This window comes from Neopsephotus bourkii, unplaced genomic scaffold (assembly GCF_033783945.1).
Source record: "Neopsephotus bourkii isolate Nb327-2 ecotype Australia unplaced genomic scaffold, CSIRO-AGI_Nbou_v1 NB_1820, whole genome shotgun sequence".
Lineage (NCBI taxonomy): Eukaryota > Metazoa > Chordata > Aves > Psittaciformes > Psittacidae > Neopsephotus > Neopsephotus bourkii.
The window spans coordinates 6,392,246-6,415,673 of record NW_026902293.1 but is presented as its reverse complement, the minus strand read 5'-3'; the positions used below and the strand labels follow the sequence as shown (position 1 = coordinate 6,415,673).

Below are 23,428 nucleotides of genomic sequence, written 5' to 3'. Positions count from 1 at the left end.
ACATACCTAACGTGCTCTAAGCTGTGAGAAGTCTCTCTTCTGCAGCTGAGCCTGCTCTGGTTTACGCACTTAGGAACGTGCATACATTGCCCACTACAAAAAGTAGCTGCTGGCTTGCAGAGACGTCATCACCCAAACACTCACCAAGTCTACATTGATGGGAATGCTTTTTGGATGGGTGAAAACAGAGAAGGAGGCCTGGCTCCAATACGCACTAGTTTTCCAAGTAAGAAAACAATTCTGGGTGGCTTTAGGATTCCCACATCAGTCCCATAAAGGAAAGTGAACTGCTGTGAACAGAGCCTCCCTGCCGCGCCAACAGGATCACCTCTTATAATTTATCAAAGCCTGTCAATTGCCTTATCCCACTGGTTTAAAAGGAACATAACCAGAGCTCCTTAACTATATATCTGACAGAGTTGTTTTCCCCCTGGCAGTATCTCTGATGGCAGAGGAGGAATAACAGTCCTAGCTGTTAGGAAAGCAAGAGGATGCCATGAGGGTTCTGTCAAACTGCAAGGGAAAAGGAATAACCCCAGTTTGCTTCATTCATTATTTCTGTAATGTCACTGAGTACGAGGAGGGAACAGGAGGCAGGCAGCAGTGTAGCCCTGGCAACCACAGCTGAGCAAAAGAATCTCCCGTTACATTTCCAAGAGGCACATATGCTAAGGATGAATGATGGTTCCCATGTGATCCAAAGAAAAAGCTACATAGAGGCTTATAAATACCTGTATATACACATACACACACACACACACACAAATATATATATATATATATATCTAAAGCCTGAAGCTCTGGGGACCATAACAAACAGAAGCATTTGTTTAGGTTAAAAAAGAAATGAACATGAATGGGGTTTTTCAGTGACTTAAAAATCACAGTGAGATGGTTAAAGCAAACTATCCAGAAGAGGATGAAGTGCTTGTAAAAGTACCCATTGGCAACAGAAACACTGTCAGCATCTGTACTCTCATTAAGTTCATAAAAAGGATACTGATGCTGTAATTGCCTAGACAGCATAGCAACCACCTCCTAAAAAAAAAGGGAGATTTCAGACACACATGAAAAACTCATTAGCACAAATGTGATCAATGCTGTCAGGATCCATGTGAGAAACTGAAGGCCATTAATTGATGCCATAATTGGTACCTCATACCTAAAATGGATCTACATCAGGCAGTCAGCCGATGGAGAAGCTCTGCATTAACTCCTCGAGATTGATGTTTATATGGTTACAAGACTTACATAATAAATTCAAGTGCAGGTATAGTGAAAGAGGCATCAATATCAACCTCAAATACTGAATGATCATTTATGTTAACAAACCTGTAGAAAGTCCAAATTAACTAGAAATTTAAGTACTTTTTATACACAATTTTATAGCATATCTTCATGCTGGTTGGATCACAGACATCTGATTCCTAGGAATGCCAATAAACTCACACAGGCACCCCATCAACATTCTTCAGTTTGGAGTTTCATTTGTTTTCACTAACATTTCAGTTACACAGCTGGAGAGCTACATCTTACTGCTAGCAGTGATACATCACAGTATTAAAAGTGGTACAGACAGGACAAGTATGAGTGGCTGATCAGACAGGAATTAGAGCATCTTTTCCTACTACCCTCCTCTACACTTATTCTAAAAGCTGTTTTGAAGTTTGCTGGGGAACCTTGTGCACCAGCTACAGAGCTCTGTAAGTAACTCCTATTTGAGCCAGTTGCTTCAACTACAAGCAGTTTCTTAAGATTTGTTCCTTTAATTATTGTCATTACTTAGTATTCACTGCATCACCTCTACCACAAAGGGCATACCTGAGCAAACAGATTTCTGCTGGAGCTCAGTCAGTCTGTGCAATCGTTCTTCATTCTTGCCTTTCAACTGATCAATATCAAGGCTGAAGTCTGAGTGCAAAGAAGAGATGTCAGGCTGCAGCGATGGTGTCTGACCCCATGGAACATCCTCCTGCAGAAAATCCCAAAACACACAAATCCGTCAATTAAATGGTATCCTTTTAAAAAGGGCAAATAGCTATACATGTATACTTATATCATCCATATCCATAGATGCATCCATATCATCTAGCTACTAAGGAACCACAGAACCTGTCTGACATTAGATCTGTGGTCCACCTTCACATTTAGGTTAATCCAGTTACCATACATACAGCACACTCCAAAGCTTTCTGCTTCATTCGTCTCCTCTCCCTTGCAGAAGGTCGAAGCTGCAGGGATGAATTATCTTCTTCTAAGGCTGGAAATGTTTCCCCGTTAGCACCTGGAAAAACAGGCGAAATCATTTTCAAAGCAACCAAAATACTCGGCAGTGTTCAAACCTGTTTATGTTCTGAAATGAGCCAACAGATTGTACTTGATTTAATCACAGGAATCAAAGGAATTGATTCATTAGGGCATCTTGCATAAAGCCAGCGATAATCCAGATGCAGACAAAAGAACAAGGTACCACAACAGCAGCAAGGGATGAACTTCAAGGAATATCTTGAAATATGTATTGAGACCTCTCTCTCATGTAGAGGATAAAGCATTTCACATCCTGCAGATCCACCACCTATCACCATACCTTCTTTATACCTAGACCTTTAAAGCAGGTGAGTACTTGAATGTAGTGAAAGAGAGAACACAGAGTAAATGGGAGGCATAGTAGTCATGGAATAAATCATGTACATAAATATATGGATGTACTATAATAACGTAATTGGTGCCTTAATCATATATCCTTAGTTGTATCTTAGTCTTTTCATGTAATAAGTGTTAGAATCTGTTCATATAAGTCAGTAAATAAATTTTTTATCATACCTGTATCCCATTACAGTGGGGGAGTTTCATCTATTTTTAGTAATATAAATGAACCCTAAGGTGATGTCTCTGCTTCACACTTCTTTTATCTATTTCCCCTTCCTTCACTGATTCTGACAATAACTTCAAATAGAAACTATTTCAAACAGATACTTTTTTTCATTCCAGGACCAGCATCCACTGCTTGGGGCTGGTTTATGGCTTTGCCACTGCTTGGTGCAGACAGTGGGCTCCATTTTCTAGTTCAGCCTCTCAAGTTCAGGCAGAGCCTCCCCAAGAAAGAAAGGCCTCGGCCTAACAAAACTAGTACAGAATCCATTAACACCAATTACTCTTTGACAACAGTCACGTTCTGGAAAGGCTCTTAGGCGAGTATGACACATTAAGTTTAAAAAAAGATAAGTGTAAATATACACACACAGAGAGTACTGAACAATTCTGCAGCATTTGCCTGAAAAGACATGTGACATTAAAAATAAACCACAACTGTGGAAAGAATGGGATTTTCCACTTCCTAGCCAGTTGAAAATACATTTTCATGAAATATTTTATATCATTCACAAGTTTCAAAGATCTTAAAACTGATTTTTTAAAGTAACAATTATTTCTGTTGAAAACTGAGAAGCTCAGAGACACAGACAGCTGTTTCAAAAAAATCCCTTCATGTTACCAGTTGGGTTTTCCCTAGAAAAGAAAATTTTATTCCCGTGTCCTCTTTCCCCTCCCCCAGTTTCACCAAAGGTATTGATGCTTTCATCACAAATGGCTCAAGTAAAAACAAATCAAAGCATAATTTTGAAATGGTATATGGCTAACAACCCACTTATCAGAATTTTAGTTACAAGATCAGTTGAGCTTCATTATATTCCAAATACTGCTGTTATTCAGAATACAAAAAGCTGTTAAATAATGTGAATTTATCCCAACAGAAACAAAGTACAAGCTAAAGAAGAATCTATTTGTACCCTTAGTGTTTCATTAGTGTGAGATGCTACCTGTTCCATATCTATAATTCAGATGCTTCTACACAAACGTGCCTCCAAATCACTGCATTAACACTAATAAATTCTAGGGTTTCAAGTGAGGCAAATAAAGAGGAAAATAAATTTATAAATCTCTTTACTCAGAACTGCCTCAAATTTCTGAGCCCTAGGACATGAAGACAAATTAATTTGTAATGCTAACATCTATTACAAAACGGAGTTAGATTTTAAACCCATGTCCAAAAAAAAAACCCCAAAAGAACCTAAAGAAAAATAACCACAGAGGGCAGTGTTTTGCTCTTTTTATGAAGCTAAAACATTGTTAAAACACACCACAAACACTTCACAAGAGACCTCAGACAGCGTGAGCAGCACAACTCACAGAAAAGGCAGCCCACAGATAAATGACAGTTTTCCTTTTTCATTTCAGGGATGGAAATTACCAGATTCATATTCAGACTTTTAATAACTATTTATAAAGCTTAAACAATGCAAAGGGTTACAATGTTTTAGTGCCTACAGATCAGTACTGGAGAATATGCTTTTCACTACAGTCATAAATGATCTGTGAAAAAAAAGAAAAAGGAAAATACGGAGGGGATGAATAGTACTGTAAGTTAACTAAGCTGCAAGAATCAGCTGGATGAGCAGAAGAAGGGAATAGGAGAGAGGGTCATAAATACCATGAACCTTGTGAAAGTCGTGACTAAAACCAAGGAGCGCCTCATTACACAGGTGGTGTACTCAGAGTAGATTAAGAGAGATAGTTCACAGCAGGCATAATGAGGAAACTTATCCACACCAACCACTGACGGTAAACAATCAGAAGGATTCAGAAACGCCAATCCCAGTTCTTGAAATGCAACCTCTTAAAGACCCATCTTAGTAGGTTTTACCAAATGCAAACACACAGCATTTGACCAAGCAAGCCTCTGAGTTACAAGTCACTAGAGGCTGGGAGAGTAATCTGCAGTGTTGCTGCATGTCTGCCCACCACCTTATATTCTGCCCGTGTGCTTATTTTGGCAATTGTGCCTATTCCATCCTGTTAGATACAGGATAGATTCTAGACTGACAGACTCTCCTAAAGTATCTTTTCATCATTTGGGCTGTAACTAGTGCACAGTATTGCCTAACCTCAAGGAGAATGCATTGCAGACTACAGAGAGTCATCAAATGCACTGAACAAACCTTAAAGCCCCATCCTGTGCCCTTCCCAATACTGTACTCAAGGACCTGCATGCTAACAGAGTAAGACGGAATACACTTCAAATGAAACATTCTGCTTTGAAACCAAATCCAGAGATAACAATCACTGGTGCATAGAAACATATCTAGTTTTATTAAAAAGCACTTGAAGAAATCTACTGCATCTCCACTACAGCAAAGAAAAAAAACCTTGTAAGATGATTTCCCATAGATGATTGGTGAGAATTTCAGCACCTACTAATGGAAAATAACTCATCGAGGCTTGAGCTGGTTGGGGCTTTTTTTTTTTAAGAGATGATAAATTCTAGCTTTATTATTTCTAGTGACTGGAAACAATCATATCTGAAACAGCACTTCCACATACATGCATATAAAGGTTGAATAAAGAGACATAAGAAAATGTGAGACACACTCCTCTATACAAAAATCTTAAGAAAACTAAAAATCACCTACTTCAGTTGATTAGAATGAATCACTTATGCCCATATAATCAGACTTAAAATTGAGCATGCTTGTAAAACAAAAGAATAAAGATGAAAAGAATCACTGGCTGCCCAGCACTTCTATATTTCACTATAGACAGCTCATACTTGTAAACTGTGATTGCTAATAAATTATTTTCTTTACTGCAGAATAATAGGACAGCATTGCATATTCTACCGTTGTAACCACTGCTACACATTTGCTGAACAAATATTGGCTTTTCCTCATGCAAAGCTGGAAAGGTGTCAAAAAAGCTCCTTGAGAAGACTAACACCCCAGTCAGAGCCCAGTGAGCATGTAAAGATGCTTTCTCGTTAAAAGATGTGAAGCTGTATAAAGCAAATGAGCAGCATCATTAATTTTAGGTGTGACCTACACAAATTTACTGCAGTACACTTCCATCAAGACCTGCATTTTAATTTAGAGGCATAATTTTCTAATACTTCAAAACAACCATCATAGCTACACCCCTTGCCACTTCTAAACCAGTAACAATCATTTTAAAGACAGGTCATTAGGTTAAAGGGCATGTCTGTACACTCATAACATGGTTAAGGGGAGATATGAACTCACCGATAAAAGCGCTATCCGACTCCAACAGTGAGTTTTTGAAGAATCCGTCAGATTCATTCCTGAACTACAAAAGTGAGACAGGAGACATGCAAATTCAGATGCCTCAATATATTTCTGGGCCAAATTATAATTAATAGAAATTAATTGCCAAACTTCTGCAAAGTCAACACCAGCTCTACAGTCTTCTGTACTATTCCTTATTTTATGGCTACAAGATACCTATACATTTTTAAATAACTCATGTTCTCTTTGAGCATTAGGGATTTTTTTATTCTTCTGTTGTAGACCCATTTCCTGAATGTGCTTACATATGCCAACTGTAATGGTGATTAGTGTAACACAGTGATTTCCATAAAGAAACACATCCTTGTAACTCTGCTTGAGTTTCAGAACAGTCAGTACTAGAAGTGAGCTTTGCACCTAAGGTTTGTATGATGTATTGAACAAATGAAGAATGATTTCATGTTTCACTTAGCCTACCGCATGCAATCTTTGATATCAAAGCATTAAAACAACAAATTTCTTCTCAGTCATAACAAGCACTAAGAGTAACACTTCTAGTTCACTGCATAATTGCAACCATTTCTCACAGAAATTCTACTACAGAATAATTTGTGTTGAAAACCACTCTGAAATCAAAGCAGTAGAAACTATCAGAGGAAACAGAACAAGAGAAAACAAATTCTTTACTGAAAAGCACTGCTCTGAAGAAGAATTTCAGGCAATAAATTACAACTTTAAAATACATAAAGGTGGGGGTTTTATTTTAATAAGAAAATATTTAATTCCTGTGTGGAGTTAGTATTATCCTTGAGGCTAATGGCTTTCCTCTTGCACAGTCTTCCATTTTATATGCTTCCACATTCCCCTAAGACACAACTGAACTCTTGTTATTTTGCAGTTCAGGTTAGTGTAGAATTCCAATTTGACAGCACTTTCTTTCACTCTTCTCACCAAGTCAGAAAATAAAAATCCCATTTGAGATAACAAATAATTATTGGCTATGTGCATTATTTAAGCCACCTGAATTCAGAGCAACAGCTTCTGGGTTGGCTTTTTCTACTAATTCCCACGACCAGCAGCAATCTAACATCATATGAATATGAAGTAAGTACCAGTGAATAAAAAGAAGGGAGTTTAAAGAATCAAGACTGTCTCTATATGCAAAGATAAACAATGTGTATGTCAAGTTTAAAGAAGCTGTTACTCATTGTATTGACAAACAAGAGAAGTAAATAAGCTTGCTGCCTTTTTAAGTGCAGTTCATTTCACCAAATCTGTGAAAGACATATTATCTCTTGCACTTGAAAAAGACAAAGCAATATAACAAAAAAGCTGTTCAATTCTTACCAGTGTCATGGTTTGTGGGTTGCCACCAGAAGCAGAATCATCTGGATCAACAAAAGGCACACAGACAAGGGACAAAACAGTAAAAGTATTAAAAGCATATTAGAAGTTTTATCAACATGTTATTACAAAAATGAAGATCACTACACATTACTACTTTAAAATTACACACATTGCAATAAGCATTTTTAAAGCATTTTGAATGCAATGTTTATTCCACTTTCCTTATGGTAATTTATGTAGAATCACAGAAATCAAACAGAATTCAGTAGTATGCTCTTTCAAAGAACTCTGAGCATGTGCAAGGCCTTCTTAAGGCTGGATTCATCAGTCTCTCCCAAAAAAGCAAACACACTTTTCGCACTAGAACTACACTGTTCATCACTAACAATAATCAGTGCTTCTCAACTTGTTCAAAAACTGACTTGCTATCCAGAAAAAACTGGTTTTGTGGCTACCAAAACCCAGTATTTTTAAGAAGATATAATCACACTTCACTAAATGCTAAAATCACACTAAGTTGTGCTGAATTCTGAAAAAGCTGCCTGCACTGCAACAGTCAGAACTAATTTTGTGCTGTGTTTACAACATTGTCAACACTTGCTATGGAAAGGTCATGTCCAAGTGTTGACTGAGTAATGTAAAAAACATCAGCTTCTGGGAAAGCAGCATGGTTTAAGCCATCAAAGCAACACATCAGGGCACAAAAGGTTGCTGCGTGAATGCTCCATTTTTCTCTTTTACACTCTTATGTTTTGTTTGTTGATACCTTAAGATCTTTATTATTTGAATTGCTACATCTTAAACAATACCCAGTCCCACAGCTAACAAAAAATGTTTTTCCATCATGTTCTGCATACTGCTGAATCCTAATGCAACTGGAATGTGGTCTTGAGAAAACACACCAGGTTAAGTAATTTCAGATGAAAAAGCATTTAAACAGAAACCCATTTTCCAAAGCGTACAAAAGAACTCAAAATGGATGGCCTTCTCACTATAACAAAGATCATCCTCTCTTCCCTAGCATAACTGTTTTGGTTTTCTTGCCATCATCTTCACATATTAAATTTTATATGTCCCATTTTTATTACATTAAAAACATCTGTGAATTGAATGTTTTTTAAAAAAGTGGAAGTTAATGGTATTCAACATCCCTGTGGTTGCTAGTGCTAAACTGTTACACTTTAAACTCATCTCAACTTCGCACCTAGGACACACAAAAAAGAAAAACAATAATGGAGAGAAATCGCTCTTATTTATACGTAAAAAACCAAATCAATATTGTATCGAATTTCAAAAATTAGAGAGCCAAAACCGAATTTTTTTTCCATAATTAGGGACCACCTGAGCCATGTATTTCCTGCCTCCACTTTGGGGTTTGTTATTTTTACTGGTCTATCAAAAGCTACACTGAGTGAGTCAGGAGTCTCATTTATATGAAGCTAAATATTACAACAGTTTTGCAGTTAAAACTCATGGATACTCAAAAAACATTTATTCTATTGTCTAGATATCTGCTTGCCAGGTATAGGCATGTTTGTATAGATAAACAGTTGTATTTACATCAACAGAACTCAAGACTACAGATGCTTTCCCCTAGGTGGGACATCTCAACAAACAATTTGACTAGCAAGAAGGATGCTGTGTCACAATAAACTGTTACGGGAAATCAATTCCCTTGACTTCTGCTAGGGAAATAATCTGAAACAATCAGAGCAGAAGACTGCAGAAAGCCCCAGGAGTGATTTTATGCTCAACATGCTGAGCACACCATGTTTGCAGCTTTCAAAGAGAGCTTCAACTATCAAGGCAAGCATTTCACAGAGGAAAGTACTTTCTAAGGATAAAAAACCTCACCTCTGGAGAGCAGAGAGAATTATCCTGAAAGTTAATCCAACAATGACCCCATGCATGCTGGATATACAAGGAACCAAAACTGAAGTTACTCTTCTTATTTGGTTTAAGTGCTCAAATAAAATAGTTAGTAAGATAGTTTTTATTTCTTCCATCTCTGTCTAGCAAAATTCTGTAGCTGAGCCTCTGTCTAACATCAAACACCACAGCACACAGGCTGTCACTGCTCCTGAACTGACTAACCAGCCCATTCCTGATACGCTACTCAAGCACAGTCAAGCATAGCCCAGCACTGCAGTGCAACAATATCAGACCTGCTTCTGTGCCTTTCTCTCCTATCCCCCAAAATAATAATAACCCAGAAGTCTGCAAAATAACTGCCTTATTTATAAGGACACAGCAAGCATTTAAAAAACTTTGGACATTTAAAAAAATTTTTAGTTCCTCAGTTTGTTTCTCCACTAATAGTGCACAAATTTCTTTACATAAAGAGAAAAAAGAAAAGAAAGAAAAAACATAACAAGGGAACAGTATATAAAGCATATAAAGTACAGAACACTTCAGTTTGGGGAAAAAAGGTAAGCCTTTGCCATTACAGCCTATAATACTATATTTCACCTACAGTACAAGAATACATATAGCTTTAACTCATCTTCGTTTCTGCCTTAAATCAGACAATAAAACTACTCATCTATTTCCAGTGGGAGGAAGATGGTGAACTTGTCTCCAAGGAAAATAAACTTGAAATAGAGTCATACATAGCAACTAATTAATTCTCTTGCTGAGTACACAATGACAGACCATAAAGTTAAATGATGTTATAAAGCAGTAAGAGAAAGAGAGGAAAAACTGCTCCAGGATCCTCTACAAGTGTCAGTGGAAAATCTTTTTCAAAATCAGCTACTTGTCTACCAACTAATCTAAACTGTTCTACAAAATGCCTCTTCAGGCTGTCGCTATTCATTTAGCTATTCATGTGCGTTATTCAGTTAGCACACATCTAAAATGATTTCTTACCCTTAAAATTAATGAAAATCCATAAGCAATATTGCACACAGTCTGAACACCAACACGTTTGTCCAAGATGGATGAGAGTTACACTCAACAAGGTACTAAACCAAACATCCTGCAAGTAACTTACCACCCTTCACATGTTGGTACCAATTTTGTTAATATTACTCACATACGGATCTACTAACAGGGAACACAAACAAGCCTCAAAGCACAACCAGTGATAAGAAGAGGCATGCAGTTTTTCTAAAGCCTTATGGAAAGGTGTGGCTATTTTTTCTTTCAGATATGTTTGGGTATTTTTATGCTGAACTTTCACCTCATCTCTAAGGATAAAAAAATCTAGAGCAACCTGAAATTGTGCTGGGTGTCTGTGGCAAGGGAAGGGCTGCAGGAAAATACCAGGGGCTGCCCCTTGCTGGGCACAGCCGGTACCACAACAGACCCACTGCAGGGCCTAACAGATAACATGGTCAGTGTAGAAGAAGGTGGAAGAGGTGCTCCAAGCACCAGAGCATAGATTCCCAGTGAGCCCCTGGTGTAGCAGGCAGAAAGGGGCAAGACAGGAACAGAGAGAAACTGCTTATGTACTGACTGATGCTACCCACTCCCAATGGCCTGACACCACTCGCTGCATCAAGGTACCAGTGTGGTACCAAGGAAGGAGATCAGGGCCATTAGGAGTGAAAGAGTGAAGTTGGGCATTAGGAAGGGGGCAGAAAAGGTGTGGGTTTGATTTTTGTCTTCTTGTTTCATGCTACTCAAAATCATTAGTTAAATATTTGTTTAATTTTATGATAATCAGGTTAATTTTCCCCCAAGTTGAGTCTGCTTTGGCTGCAACAGCAAATAGCAAGCAACCTCCCTGTCTGTACCTTGGCCAACAAACTTTATTCTCCCTCTTTCCCCTACTGTATTGCCAAGGAGTACAAGTGAGGGGATATGGGCAGGGGAGCAGCTGGGTGGGAGTTTGGTTTAGCTAAACCACTGCAGAAATGAAGTTACTTTCTCTTCAGAAACTTAGTTAGGACAGTCTGAATTAGAGAGAAAAACACTTCTCTGAGGAATTTGTATCTTGCAAAACTGAGTTCATTAGTACAGGTGCAACTGTAACTTTCGAAAAGATTGAAGGAACACAAGCTATTTTTAAGTACTAGTTAAATTACCTTCAGGGAACCAAATTACAGCCACGGTAATTAAAAAACAAGACAAGAAAAAAATGAAAAAGAGCATTCAATTTTTTTTATGCTTTACATTATGACAGCATTTCAGCATCCAGTGTTACTGTTTTGTACTGCAGTGCTGACACTGAACTTGAAAGAAGTACAGCTGGTGGTTTTTAATTCTTATCAAATACAAAACAAACAAACAAATCATTATCTCAGATCATGAATTCCTTACATTCTGTTTCTCTCCTTGTTCTCATTCTGTCAAGTCTCTTTTGCTGCTCCCTCAACAGTGCCTGCTGTTGAATCTCTAGAGTCTGGTCATCTTTTGGAGGATCAGGATACATGTGCCTCAAGGCCATACGCGCTTCAGAATCTAGAGCAAAGACATGAAATTTAAATTCTTCTCTAAGCCAACTTTTCCTAAAAAACATTTTTAAAGAGCTAGCGGCAGATACAAGGTAATAAAAAAAACATTAAAGATAATGGTGACATTGCCCAAGAGGATAAGCCACTTTTGTAATGATTTTCTGGTAAAGGAGGAACAGAAAGTTACACAGAATTGTAATTTGTTGGTGGGTAAAGAAAACGTAAGTCTAATTCAGTCTACTTTCAGTAGCATCCCAGTATCAAATGCATAAGAGCCTTAAGAAACGCGTAAGAAGCCTAAGAAATTCAAGCGGCAAGGACTAGAAGCTAGGTGAGTACTCTGAGTGATAACTAGGCATCACAATGTGTATTGTGTGCAATTGCAGAAACAGCCACACAGAAAGATATATACATATACAAAACGCTGTCTACAAAGTATGTTGAATATGGGCAGTAACTGTGAAAAGCCTGACTTTTATTTCTGTCTTTAAATCCTGGGTGGCATGCAAGAGGAAGGATGCTTCACTACTTTTCTTCATCAATAACAAGAAGATCTACTTGCCTTTGTGTTTAAGTTCATTAAATTCCCGGATATTCTGTATATTGACAGGATCTCGTGCCTCCCTTGAGGAAAGTCGCCTTACTGGAGCCTGCAGACGAAGCCTGGCCATCTCAAATATGTCCTTTTGATTCTTCTCTCTCCTCCCGCTTAAAAAGTTTCTAAACCAAGAAGAATAAAATTAAACTCTGTAATATTAGTAAGTTGGATGGAAATATAATATTGATAATGCTCGTATCTTTTTTCTTATTTTTATCTAAATTTATCTAAATTATCTTTTATCTAAATAAAGCTATCAAAACAAGAAAATAAATTTGAAAGTAATGACACTGCATATTGCATTAGAAAAAGGGATAACTTAAAAAAAAAACACTCATCATTTATAGAGTGGAACCAAGACTGATGATCTGACTAATCTTCACCAACTAATTGGCATGATTAACTGATATATTTTGGAAGTAAATAAGCCAATTTTTTTAATTGAAAAGTGTACGATTTTCAATAAAAAAGAAAGTACTTCCAGCAGCAATATGCTATTCATGAGCATATTCATCAGCACTGGTACTGCAGTTTACAGATACAAATTACACCCTAGGAAAAAAAGGTAATGAGATAAAATTCTGCCATAGACATCTATTCTGGACCACTCTCCAAGACAGGGTATTGCAACTTTCTACTTTACCAGTACAACCATTCTTACCCTAAGCTTTACCAAAATTCTTCAAAAAACAAACATATACATTAGAAAAAATGAAGAAAAGTTCATATACAAGTTCTATCTTTATATTCCATTTCACTCATGTACATTAGCCAGCTAATAACTACTAATACACAGTAGCCTTGAGCTGCTATGCAAAATCTAACTTTTAAAACTGAAGATGAAATTCTCACCGTTTAATCGGTACATCATCATCACTGGCCACATTTAGCAACTGCTCCTGCAGCCGCCTCTCTTCGCTACGAAGCTGTTTTCTCATCTCTGATAACTCATTTATCATATTCTTTCTGTCCTCTGGAATTTAACACAAGCAATTTAAAAATAAAGAGTGTCAGAGAGACTCTTCTGCCCATCTCATAAATGGAAGGTGAAAGGAAAAAAAAAAAGGCAAGATAATGAACTGTTAATTCAAAAAAGGATTATACAAGCACAAGAATCACAGCATTTGATACACTAGAAGTTAGATCACAGCTCATATTTTGACACTGCACAATGACCAGATCCCCTGAACAGTAGAAAGCATCCAAACTTCAATGGAAATTTTTCACTGTATTTAAAAAAGGAAAATGAAATACCAGCAACTGGGTGCTGCCAGTAAATAGCCTTATTTTGAAATCAGCAAATCCACACAGTCCTCAGAGTTCCAGAGGCAGATGACAGGAAAAGAGGTGGTATCCACAAGCACACAATCTCATTTCTGTTTCCTGACTCACAAGTGGGATATTTGTCTGCTAAGTGCAGACCCTCTTAAGTGTTCAAGAGTTCTAATTTCAACACTTATTTTTAGTACATGTTTATATTGACTTTTTAGATCTACTTTGGAACCAAGCTGCTTTTTTATGGTCAGGACAGCCTTCCTCCACAAGTTAAAACAGTTTCATCAATTCCTTATTTTACAAATAACATGCTTAATAATCAGATATTTTAGTGGCCTTTTCCAAGTCCAGAACCTAGAAGGAAAGCACATTTTTCTAGCTTAAATCCTCAAACATAAATTTAACTCGTATATCTTTATTTCTGTCATGACAATGGTCTGAGTCAATTGATTTCCTAGAGCTGCATTAAGAACCACTCTGCCCTCCATCGAATGGAAGACATGTAATTCCCCAGGATGGACCCTGGTATTGACTGCAGGAAGGTAGCATTTTAGGACATCATTTACTGTTACATTCCATGTAATGCTTCTTTTATACTTGCAAAAAAGAATCAGAAGGAAAATTACTGCCTTCCACCTACACATTACCAAGATAACTAACATATAAAGAGCAAAGGAGATCCTCCCAGCACATCCGAATTTTAAAACCACCACTGAAAGTGAAAAGGAATGAGCAGAGGATTAGGCAGATTAACAAAGGAAAGGAGAATTTAAGAGTTAGGAGTGCAATGCTCTACACATTGTTGGTCTAACCCTTAACATAGCCAGTCCAACTCTCCCATTCTGAATGCAGCCTTCATCACTATCTTGACTGAAAGACCAGCACTTCTCATGCAGATTATTTCATTATCGGAATATTTACAAAAAAAGTATTTCCTGATGAAGACACGTAATAAATGCATTTTTATTCTACGTGTATACAGCAAACACACTGTATTAATAAACTGATAATGTTAAGACAGAGGGAACACACAGAAATGCAAACTTTGTAAGACAGTTCCTTTGCAGGTAAGAAAGAGAATTGTAACTGAGAGCAATTTTGTTGTAATAGGAAGTGAGCTTGCAATAAAGATGATACCTACCAAATGCACGCAGCTGATTTCTTCTAGCGGGGACAGGTGGAGAAGGAGCCCTTGGTTTTGGAGGATCCTAGTGATCATAATATGAAATGTTGATATGTCAAAGGAAGAAAATATAGCAGACATAAGTACACTTATGTAGTACATTTTAAATTAAGTACATCTTATTTCCTTGTTATAATTTAAATTAACTACCTCTACTTCTGGAAGACAGACTAGTAACTTTACAGGTTGTTAATGCCTAAGGTGTTTTAAAATCTCATCTTTAACTATGTAACCTAAATTATTATGATAATACCTATAATGGGACTATTCAGAGATCTAGGCCAAGCTATACCACGTACTGGAAAGACAGAAATAAGCTAACCTTCCTCCAGAGCATTCATAACATTTAGGGAAAACAACAGTTCTGAGTAAGGTCTAAAGTCTTAAAACATTTTCTGAAGCTTCACTAAGAAGTATTTGCCAAATAATCCTTTTCATGGCAAATTCATTTTTCTAAATTTTTACCCAGTTCATACAGTTGGTAAAAAAAAAAAAAAAAACAACCAAACAACAAAAACTGCATTCCCAACAAAAAGTCAGAAGCTAGCCTGAGATTCAAGTATCATAGATGATTACATTGTAACATTACATTGTAACATGATGATTACATAAGTAATAGGAATCAACTTCATGCCTGAGCTAAATTCTCTGGGTGAACACAGTGAGTTGCCAGATTAGACATAAACCTTCTTATCCTAAAATTTAGGATCATTAGACTCTTAGTAAGAGTCTGGACAGTGTTATGCACACTCAAAAATCAGGTGCTCATCTCTACAGAAAATGCACATGCAGAAAAAAAATAACATTGCCCCAGATTATCTTCAGTATTCTGAATAAAATCGAACATTAAATTTCAGAGCTACAAGACCAGCTACTATAAAGACTGTCTCCAGTTATTTGTGGTATTCCGGAATAACTGGCAAACATTAAAATATAAAATAAAAAACATTAAATAAATCAGTAAAAGTTTACTATAAAAATCATACGTGTGCATAGGAAGATGTATGGCTCTCAGCAGAGGGAATCCTTTCTTCTTTTCTTATTAATTTGTTCTGAAGAGCAGGAATAATGGGAGAAGGCTGCCTTGAAATCTGAAAGGAGGAAAGCAAGAAATTACATTCCTACAGATTCTGAATAAAGTATTATCATCAACAGAAAGAGTTTTGTCAATATTTATCATTTGACAGAAAAATGCTTTTGCTTACTTTAATTATTTATTTAATTTGCTTTCAACTCTTAACTGCATAAAGTTACTGCAAAAATTATTTCCTGTGATTATATTTTCTACCTACAGTAATTTTAATCTTTTTTTCCTAGGATGTGGGGTTTTTAATTTATGGTTAAGTTACATATGTTTTTTTTCTCTAAACACTTTCATCGTATCTTTATTTTAGAGAAGTGACATGTAGACATTTCTAGAAGAGAAACAGTTTTATAATTTACTTAGATTTTATCCATCAGAATTCCATGTGATGGACTTCTTGCATTATCCATGTCAAGAAAAAAAAATAATTAAGATACAAAGAATACCACTGTTAAAGAGGAACAGTCCTACAGTCCTCTACATTATATCATTTTATTCTTATTTGTATTTGGGCCTTAGTAAAAGCAGGCCAGGGTACTTAACAGCAGATATAAAACTTAACTACAGAATGCAGCTTGCTCTCATTTATATTGCCTTTCCTTTTTTTTTTTCAATGCAGATTTGATCAGAAGATAAACTGCTGCTGTCTGATTTTATGATTAGCTATTCTCTGTGTGTGTACTAAGTGTATGACAGCTCAAGAAACTAAAAGGGGAACACTGAAGGTAGAAGTCTAAGAAATCACACAATTCCTTTAAAATACAGTTATTTTAAAAAGTTAGAAAGTAGGATTTTTATCTTAGGAAGTCACTGAAGCATACCATCTTCTTTTCCTCTTCCATCTTTTCTTTCTCAATATATTGTCTACGTTGTTCATTTTGCTTTTCTTCTTTTTCTTTTCTTCTTTTTTCTGCCTCTTTTTGCCTCTCTTCAACTAATCGAATTATTTCTTTATTTTTTAATTTTTGCTGTAACACAAACATTATTAGTACATAAAAAAGACTCAACATTATTGAAGTTTTGCTTTATTTGTCTTTGAGAAGTTAAAATTACACATCAAAGTGATTAGTATGAAATTAAAAGCATATTTCGTTAGGCTGACTTCAAACATTCAAATTAAAAAATATGCCAGGCAAATATTAAACATCTGCAGTCCTGGCTGTGCTAACATCATGTAACAGAATTCCTAATAACTTCAATGAACACCAGTTTGCTTCCCCAGATCTGCTACCAGTTAAGGTTAAACTGTAGGAGTCATTTCTAAAGATCTGGATTCAAACAAAACTTACTGCAAACATGCACCATGCTATCACAAGCCCACAGGGAAAATTATCATCCAGTCTCATCTTAGTCTTGTGTCCGTGAAAATCTATGACACCAGTTAGCTTCCTACCCTATACTACACAAGCTCTACCATGCAGAAGACAACACTCATCCAACTAACTTGCTCATACTAGGAAAAGACAATCTAAGCTAAGTGTTCTGTCTTGGAAATCTTGAAGTCCTACATTCTGAACTGATCCTCCATAATCCCGCAAGGTACTGAGAGATTTTTCCATCACCAATAGCCTTGTGTCCTTTTCCTACAATTATTTATGAGATTCTGAATTATGCAAATTCATTCCATTTTCCAAACCTGAGAAATAAAATTTCTGCATTTGAATTAAATCACAAGTTTATCTCCATGAAAAGTATTCATTAGATTTCCTTGTCATTTTTCCAAAACAAGCAGTATTCTTACCTCAAAGATATATTCTGGCCAATTCAAAAAAAAGGCTTTATGAAATCTTCCTGTACAGATAGGTTCAGAATACAAATAATTCCATGACAGCTAGGCTTAAGAGGCTAACAAAAACTGGTGGTTTGGGGTTTGGGGCCTGGCTTTTTTGTTTGGCTGGGTTTGCTTGTTTGGGGGGTTTTTGGTTGGTTGGTTTGGGGACTTTTTTTTTTTAATTCACCAATTTGACAAAGCTTTTTATTGGTCTTCTTTCCTTTAGCAAGGAGAGCACCACTGTCAATTATAAAACTATAGAGCTTTTCTTAGAGGAATTAAAATGTCCTTCAAATTGGTAGTATACCATAAAAAGTGAGAAAAATGTGCTACTTAATACCAGCAATTTTCAACCTCTCCTACAGCTAATGTAGACCTATTTTAAAACAAAGAACAGTTCACCGGACACTTCCCAGTTCACCTTCTCAATCCAGAAGACAAATATTAAAAGGGTCAATTTGAGATGGAAGAAAGTTAAGGTATCAAAATACTACACCTCCTCCTCTTTCCTTCTTTCCTTCTCTTGTTCCTCTTCATATGCCTTTCGAATTCTCATCCTCTGTTCTGCTAGTTGTTTTTCTTCTTTTTCTTCTTCCAGTCTCAGTTTTTCTCGCTCTGCTTCTTCCCTACGTCTCTTTTCTTCAATCTAGAAAATAAAGCAAAGGAGTATTCAACATCAATATTTACCATCACGATCTTCTATGACTTCTGCAATACCTACTTGCACAAAGATTGTATGAAGCAACTGAAAAAATTATAGGGTCAGTCATACATTTCAGCTTCAAAATTCCTTTAAAATGAGATGATTTCTTTTGGGCCACTATTTACAGAACCAGCTTCCCATAAGAACACAAATTATAAATGCTACTAATAACACCTGGATTTTTCCTAACATCAACTCTACTTCACATGTGCTAGAATAATACTTTACTGGTTAAATAACAGAACATAGGAAATTTTTTAGATACAGTGCTGGCTTACTAAAGGCAAAGGTCCACCCATTCTTTATTCTTTCCTGCAGCACTATACATAGAAGGAAACCTTGATCTTTTCTTTTTAAGAGATCTCCATCAAACCACCATATGACATTCATATTCTCTAAAATTATCTAGGATTTACCTGATATTGATATTTAATTATTTTAATAATTAATTCTCACAGCACAAGATTATATGCAAAGTATTACAGACAGAAGATATAAGCTGATAGAAGAATAATCATATTTTATATACCCATCAATAGGTAACTACACTATTATTGTCTTACTGATCACCATTCCTTCAGATGAACATGCATTTGTAACATAGACTTCCAAGGGCAAACATCTTTGTTTCTTTGCATATTTATGTATGCAAACTTGTACTGTACGCACACTTCAGAGCTCAATATTGTATTTAGAGAACTACACTTAGAAAAAAAAAAATAAAGAGACAGAACCCATATTAATGAAGCCACTATTAACAGCCTCACTTCTACGAGCATCTCCTAGGTAAGGCAAAATCTGGGAGACTCAATAGCACATAGTTCTTAATACACCTCTTGTGTACAGAGTTGGCTATGACTAGGTAAAATCTTTTGTCAGCAGTGATTATTTACTTTGACATTAACCCCTCTTGTTAAAATTTGTTTAACCAGATGAAACCTAGTGTGCAGATTCACCTGTAGACGAAGAAAGTTCTTGTACGACTCCTGTCGCTTAAGATGCTGTGGAGATGGTGGTTCACCGAACACGTTACCTCGAGCAAAAGGAGAGGTCTGTGAAAATTCAAAACCTAAGAGGGGAAGGAAATTACAGGTAAAAATCAAAGCAAATTTACGACAGCAAGCCAGAGTGAAGAAGCGGGCATCTGAGACACTTGTTGCAAAAGGTAGTTCATGACAGCCGTACGTAATTCAAGGCAACAGTGGAAAAGAATATCTGGGAATAAGAGTTTTTAGGTTGTCTGCCTAGAATACTGTCAGGTTTTAACTGCTTAGACTATGGTCAGGGCTGGAGTACCACAGTGCTCTCATTTAGATGCCTTGCAGAAGGTAAAAAGATAAAGATGTGATAGTTTTTAAATAGGAAAATAAAATCCTGAAACATGGAGGCAGTGAACAGGGCTGCATACGCACCCAATTTGCCTGTAACTTTTTACAATTTGTTAACCTAGTTACTGTACCAATTTCACTTTAACCTGTAACACCATATATCTGCAGATCCTTCTCCTTTTATTCCTACTATACAGTTGTATTTTACTGTGTCAATTAAAAGAAATATGTATGAAGGTTTGATTAGATAACACTGAACCCAGAACACTAATAATACTGATCCTGACTGGTCAGTGCTAAAAGTTACTGGTTATCACTGAGATAAGAAAATGTATTTTCACTGCACACAGTGACAGCAATGAAGAAGTCTGGGAAAGAAGCATGATAGTGACTTTGCAGGTAAAGAGCACTAACACTATCATAGGACTACTAGAAAGGAGTAAAGGAACTAGAGAATTTTGATCACTAAGACCTATAAATAGAGCTATAATATAGTATTCTTAAAAACCTGCTATTTTATTTGTAGATGCTTCTGTGTTCTCAGGTCTTGGGGGGGCCAAACTTAGGTCAACAGACACATTAGCCCTTTTATCTTCATATAGTCTTGCCTCTGGATTATGATACGCATCTTCATTTTGCTTGTGCATCATATTCAAGTCCGCTAAAGGGAAGGGGAAATAACTGTTTATAATAATTTATTCTCATAAAAGGCACGTTCACCACAGATTCTCAAAAAAGGAGACTTTTGAGCAGACTCAACTTTTTATGGGCATACCAACTATGGAAACAAAAAACTTGAGGAAAGAGAAGAATACAGAAGCTGTAAGTAAAATACTAATCATTAGGAACTTACTGATTAAAAGATTTATTTTGTTGGGTTTCTTTTGCCAGAAAGGATTCTTCGGAGCAAACCTCCCCACTCCCCTGACCAAAAATGCCATGAAATGGAAAGATAAAGAGCTCAAAGACAAGAATGACTGTCATGTCTGTGTTGGCCAGCATGTATTCAGAAACCACCCCTTCTTTAAAATCATAAAATAATTTTGAGGTTAGTATTGGTACTTTAAGTACTGAATCTCTATTTGATTACTATAACGGCAATAAGCATAACTGAACATTGAAGTGTATTTTCATCTTCGTGTCTTCGTTAGTAATCCAGGTGCAGATTTCTGTACACAAGCAAAACAATGCCATCCGACAGTTACACCACAATTTACATAGTGCCTCCCAAATACCACAAAAATCCCCAATCAGAGATTTTAAAATACTGTTTCTGATAATTACAAATTACTGTAGTCATTTAAGCACACAAATTCCAGGAACTTTAAATAACATCTCTCTCTATAGAGCAGCCTTTGCATACATCTGAGTCGCAAAAGCTATTTATAGACATTTTCAAGATAAAAAGACAAATGAAGAGATATAAAGAGAAAGACAGGTCAGAAAGCATGTTATGTTTCATGACACTTGACTCATACCTTAACCATTATGCTGCTAAACTATGGTGAAAAAAGAATATTACATGTTTAATTCAGGAAAACAGGCTAAGAAATTTCTTTCTCTTGGTTCCTCATTTACAGATGAAGATAAGCTTCTCAGAATATTCAGGAATACAAAGAGCTCAGGCTAATATGAGATTCCTACATTTTCCTCTGACTCACTCTACTCACTCTACTTGTGAAGTCTAGAGGAGCCACACACTTAAATGCAGTGCCTAAAGTTAGGCAGTGTGAACACCTCTATTTGCTCAGGGGATAAACACAAGCTTGGATCCTCAACAAACGATTCTAAACTTATAATTTGGGCACACAATCTTTAAAAATCATTCAAACTCTCTTTCCTTCCCTCAAACTACACTATGAATTTATCTGTATGTCACTCAGGTGTCATAACACTGAAACTATAATTATTTATATATAAACTATTATCCAATAAGTGCTCCATGCTTTGAAGATTCTCATATTACTAGGAGACATTTAAGTCTAATCAGAATCGACATTGTATTTCAATAACATCAATTTATTCACATTAAAAATCAATAGTTATAAAACTGTAAGACTCACTCAGATGCTAAAGGCAAGAATTAAGAGAGCTGGCACAGGCCAAGATTTTGAAATATAAAAATCTAATTGTGCCTATGTACTATTTTTATTTTAGATAAAATATTCCTGAAGGGCTCACTAAGAACCAGGATCAGGAATATGAGTTTTAATCTTACATCTATCTCTGATGTACTAGAGGGGTGAATGAACTTGCCTGGATCATAGCTATCTCTCAGCTCACTGTTTCCATCTTGTATGAAACAACATTTGGGAAAAAAACAAACTTTAAAAAACATTACTGCTGACTGATATTTATATAGCTGTTCAGCAGCAGTGTTACTTGGGTAAATTTAAATATTCCACTTAACTTTCTATATTTATTCAAGCATGCTTCTATTTTCCATGTCACAAGCAGAGATTTCTAAGCCTAGGAGATACTTTAAAAAAAGAAAAAGAATTAAAAAAAAATGTTCCTGAGCAATGTTTAAATAAAAGCCTTCACAACAGACTTGAGGACATCTGTATTGCAGATGATTCTAACAGTGTTTTCCTCCTTCTTCCTTTACTATTGCATCGTGTCCTTAACTCTAGTTGACGTATCCCGTGTTTCCCATTTTGTTCAAATTGTACTCTTTGAATGATTCTATAGAAATCAAAATAATCACTTACTTAAGTATTCCTAGAGCGCATCTGCTTGAAACAAGTACATCTATTTGTCAATAAAGGGCTACCAGTGTTGCAAAACAAGGAACAACATATCTGAATAGAGCCTTTACAACAGCAAGAAAACATCAGTCTTGAAAATACAACCCACAATTCTGGCAAACTTACTTATCAGATTTCCTTTTGGATCTCTCAGAGGGGCACCACCACCACATTTTCCCCAGGGGTTGTAATTCCTCATTTCTGCTTCTAACTTGGCTTCATAGCGTTCCTTCTCCTTCTTCTCTTGTCTGCGTCGTTCCTCCCTTTCTCTTATCTAAAAACAAACCAAAGTCAGTTGCATAAAAATATCAATATATTGATATGTTGAGTAATCAATATTATTGAGTAGTCAATAAATTTTAATTGAAAGTTAACAGAGCAAACTGAGAGCTATAATTATTCATTCCCCCATCTATATCAAGCAAACTGCAAACATTTCACTGCCTATACTGCAGGCAGTACACTGAACACTGTTGTTGAAACATGCACGTCCAGTCATCCATGATCACAGAAAAACATACAGATACACAAAACTCCCAAAACTCTGGATCTTTGATACAGAGATTGCCTCAAAATTAAACAGGCAAAATCCTACAATACCACAGCTTTTGCTTCTCTCAACTTGGGATGTTTTGTTTAACCAAAACTTAGACTAGAGATGACATGAGATAAAGACTCCTAACAATGAATGATTTAATAGAATGCTACACAACTCTATAAATAGTTTTCTGCAGTAGTACATGATGATATATGCAAATAACAGAACTGTTCATATGGTTCATTCCTCCTTTTCTTCAAAATCAGGTTAAATTTAAGTTACAGTCTCCTAATAACTTCACGTAGCATTTATAAAGACAGCAGCTGTTAAAAAAAAATCCATCTTCCATTCAAAGCTTTTAAAACATTAGCCACTACGCAGGT

General features: G+C 36.2%; 1 protein-coding gene across 10 annotated transcripts in view; it reads right to left on the bottom strand.

Annotated features, from left to right (window-relative positions):
- The window catches only part of CSPP1 (centrosome and spindle pole associated protein 1), a 55,987-nt gene that overhangs the window by 3,218 nt on the left and 29,341 nt on the right, over positions 1-23,428 (bottom strand). For 9 of the 10 annotated variants that reach the window (XR_009723847.1, XR_009723846.1, XR_009723848.1 and 6 more), the window contains 11 exons: positions 22,634-22,781; positions 20,269-20,421; positions 19,389-19,501; positions 18,226-18,375; positions 16,780-16,926; positions 15,861-15,965; positions 14,833-14,899; positions 13,269-13,389; positions 12,377-12,538; positions 11,685-11,825; positions 7,422-7,462 (listed from right to left, as the gene is read on the bottom strand). Coding sequence is in view for 1 of the 10 variants with exons in the window: in XM_061342897.1 (XP_061198881.1) it covers positions 1,822-1,972; positions 2,175-2,284; positions 6,072-6,135; positions 7,422-7,462; positions 11,685-11,825; positions 12,381-12,538; positions 13,269-13,389; positions 14,833-14,899; positions 15,861-15,965; positions 16,780-16,926; positions 18,226-18,375; positions 19,389-19,501; positions 20,269-20,421; positions 22,634-22,781 (1,669 nt within the window). In the remaining 9 variants the exon portion in view is untranslated. Of the gene's footprint in view, positions 1-1,821; positions 1,973-2,174; positions 2,285-6,071; positions 6,136-7,421; positions 7,463-11,684; positions 11,826-12,376; positions 12,539-13,268; positions 13,390-14,832; positions 14,900-15,860; positions 15,966-16,779; positions 16,927-18,225; positions 18,376-19,388; positions 19,502-20,268; positions 20,422-22,633; positions 22,782-23,428 lie in introns of those variants that run through there. The other variant, XM_061342897.1, reaches the window with a different exon arrangement.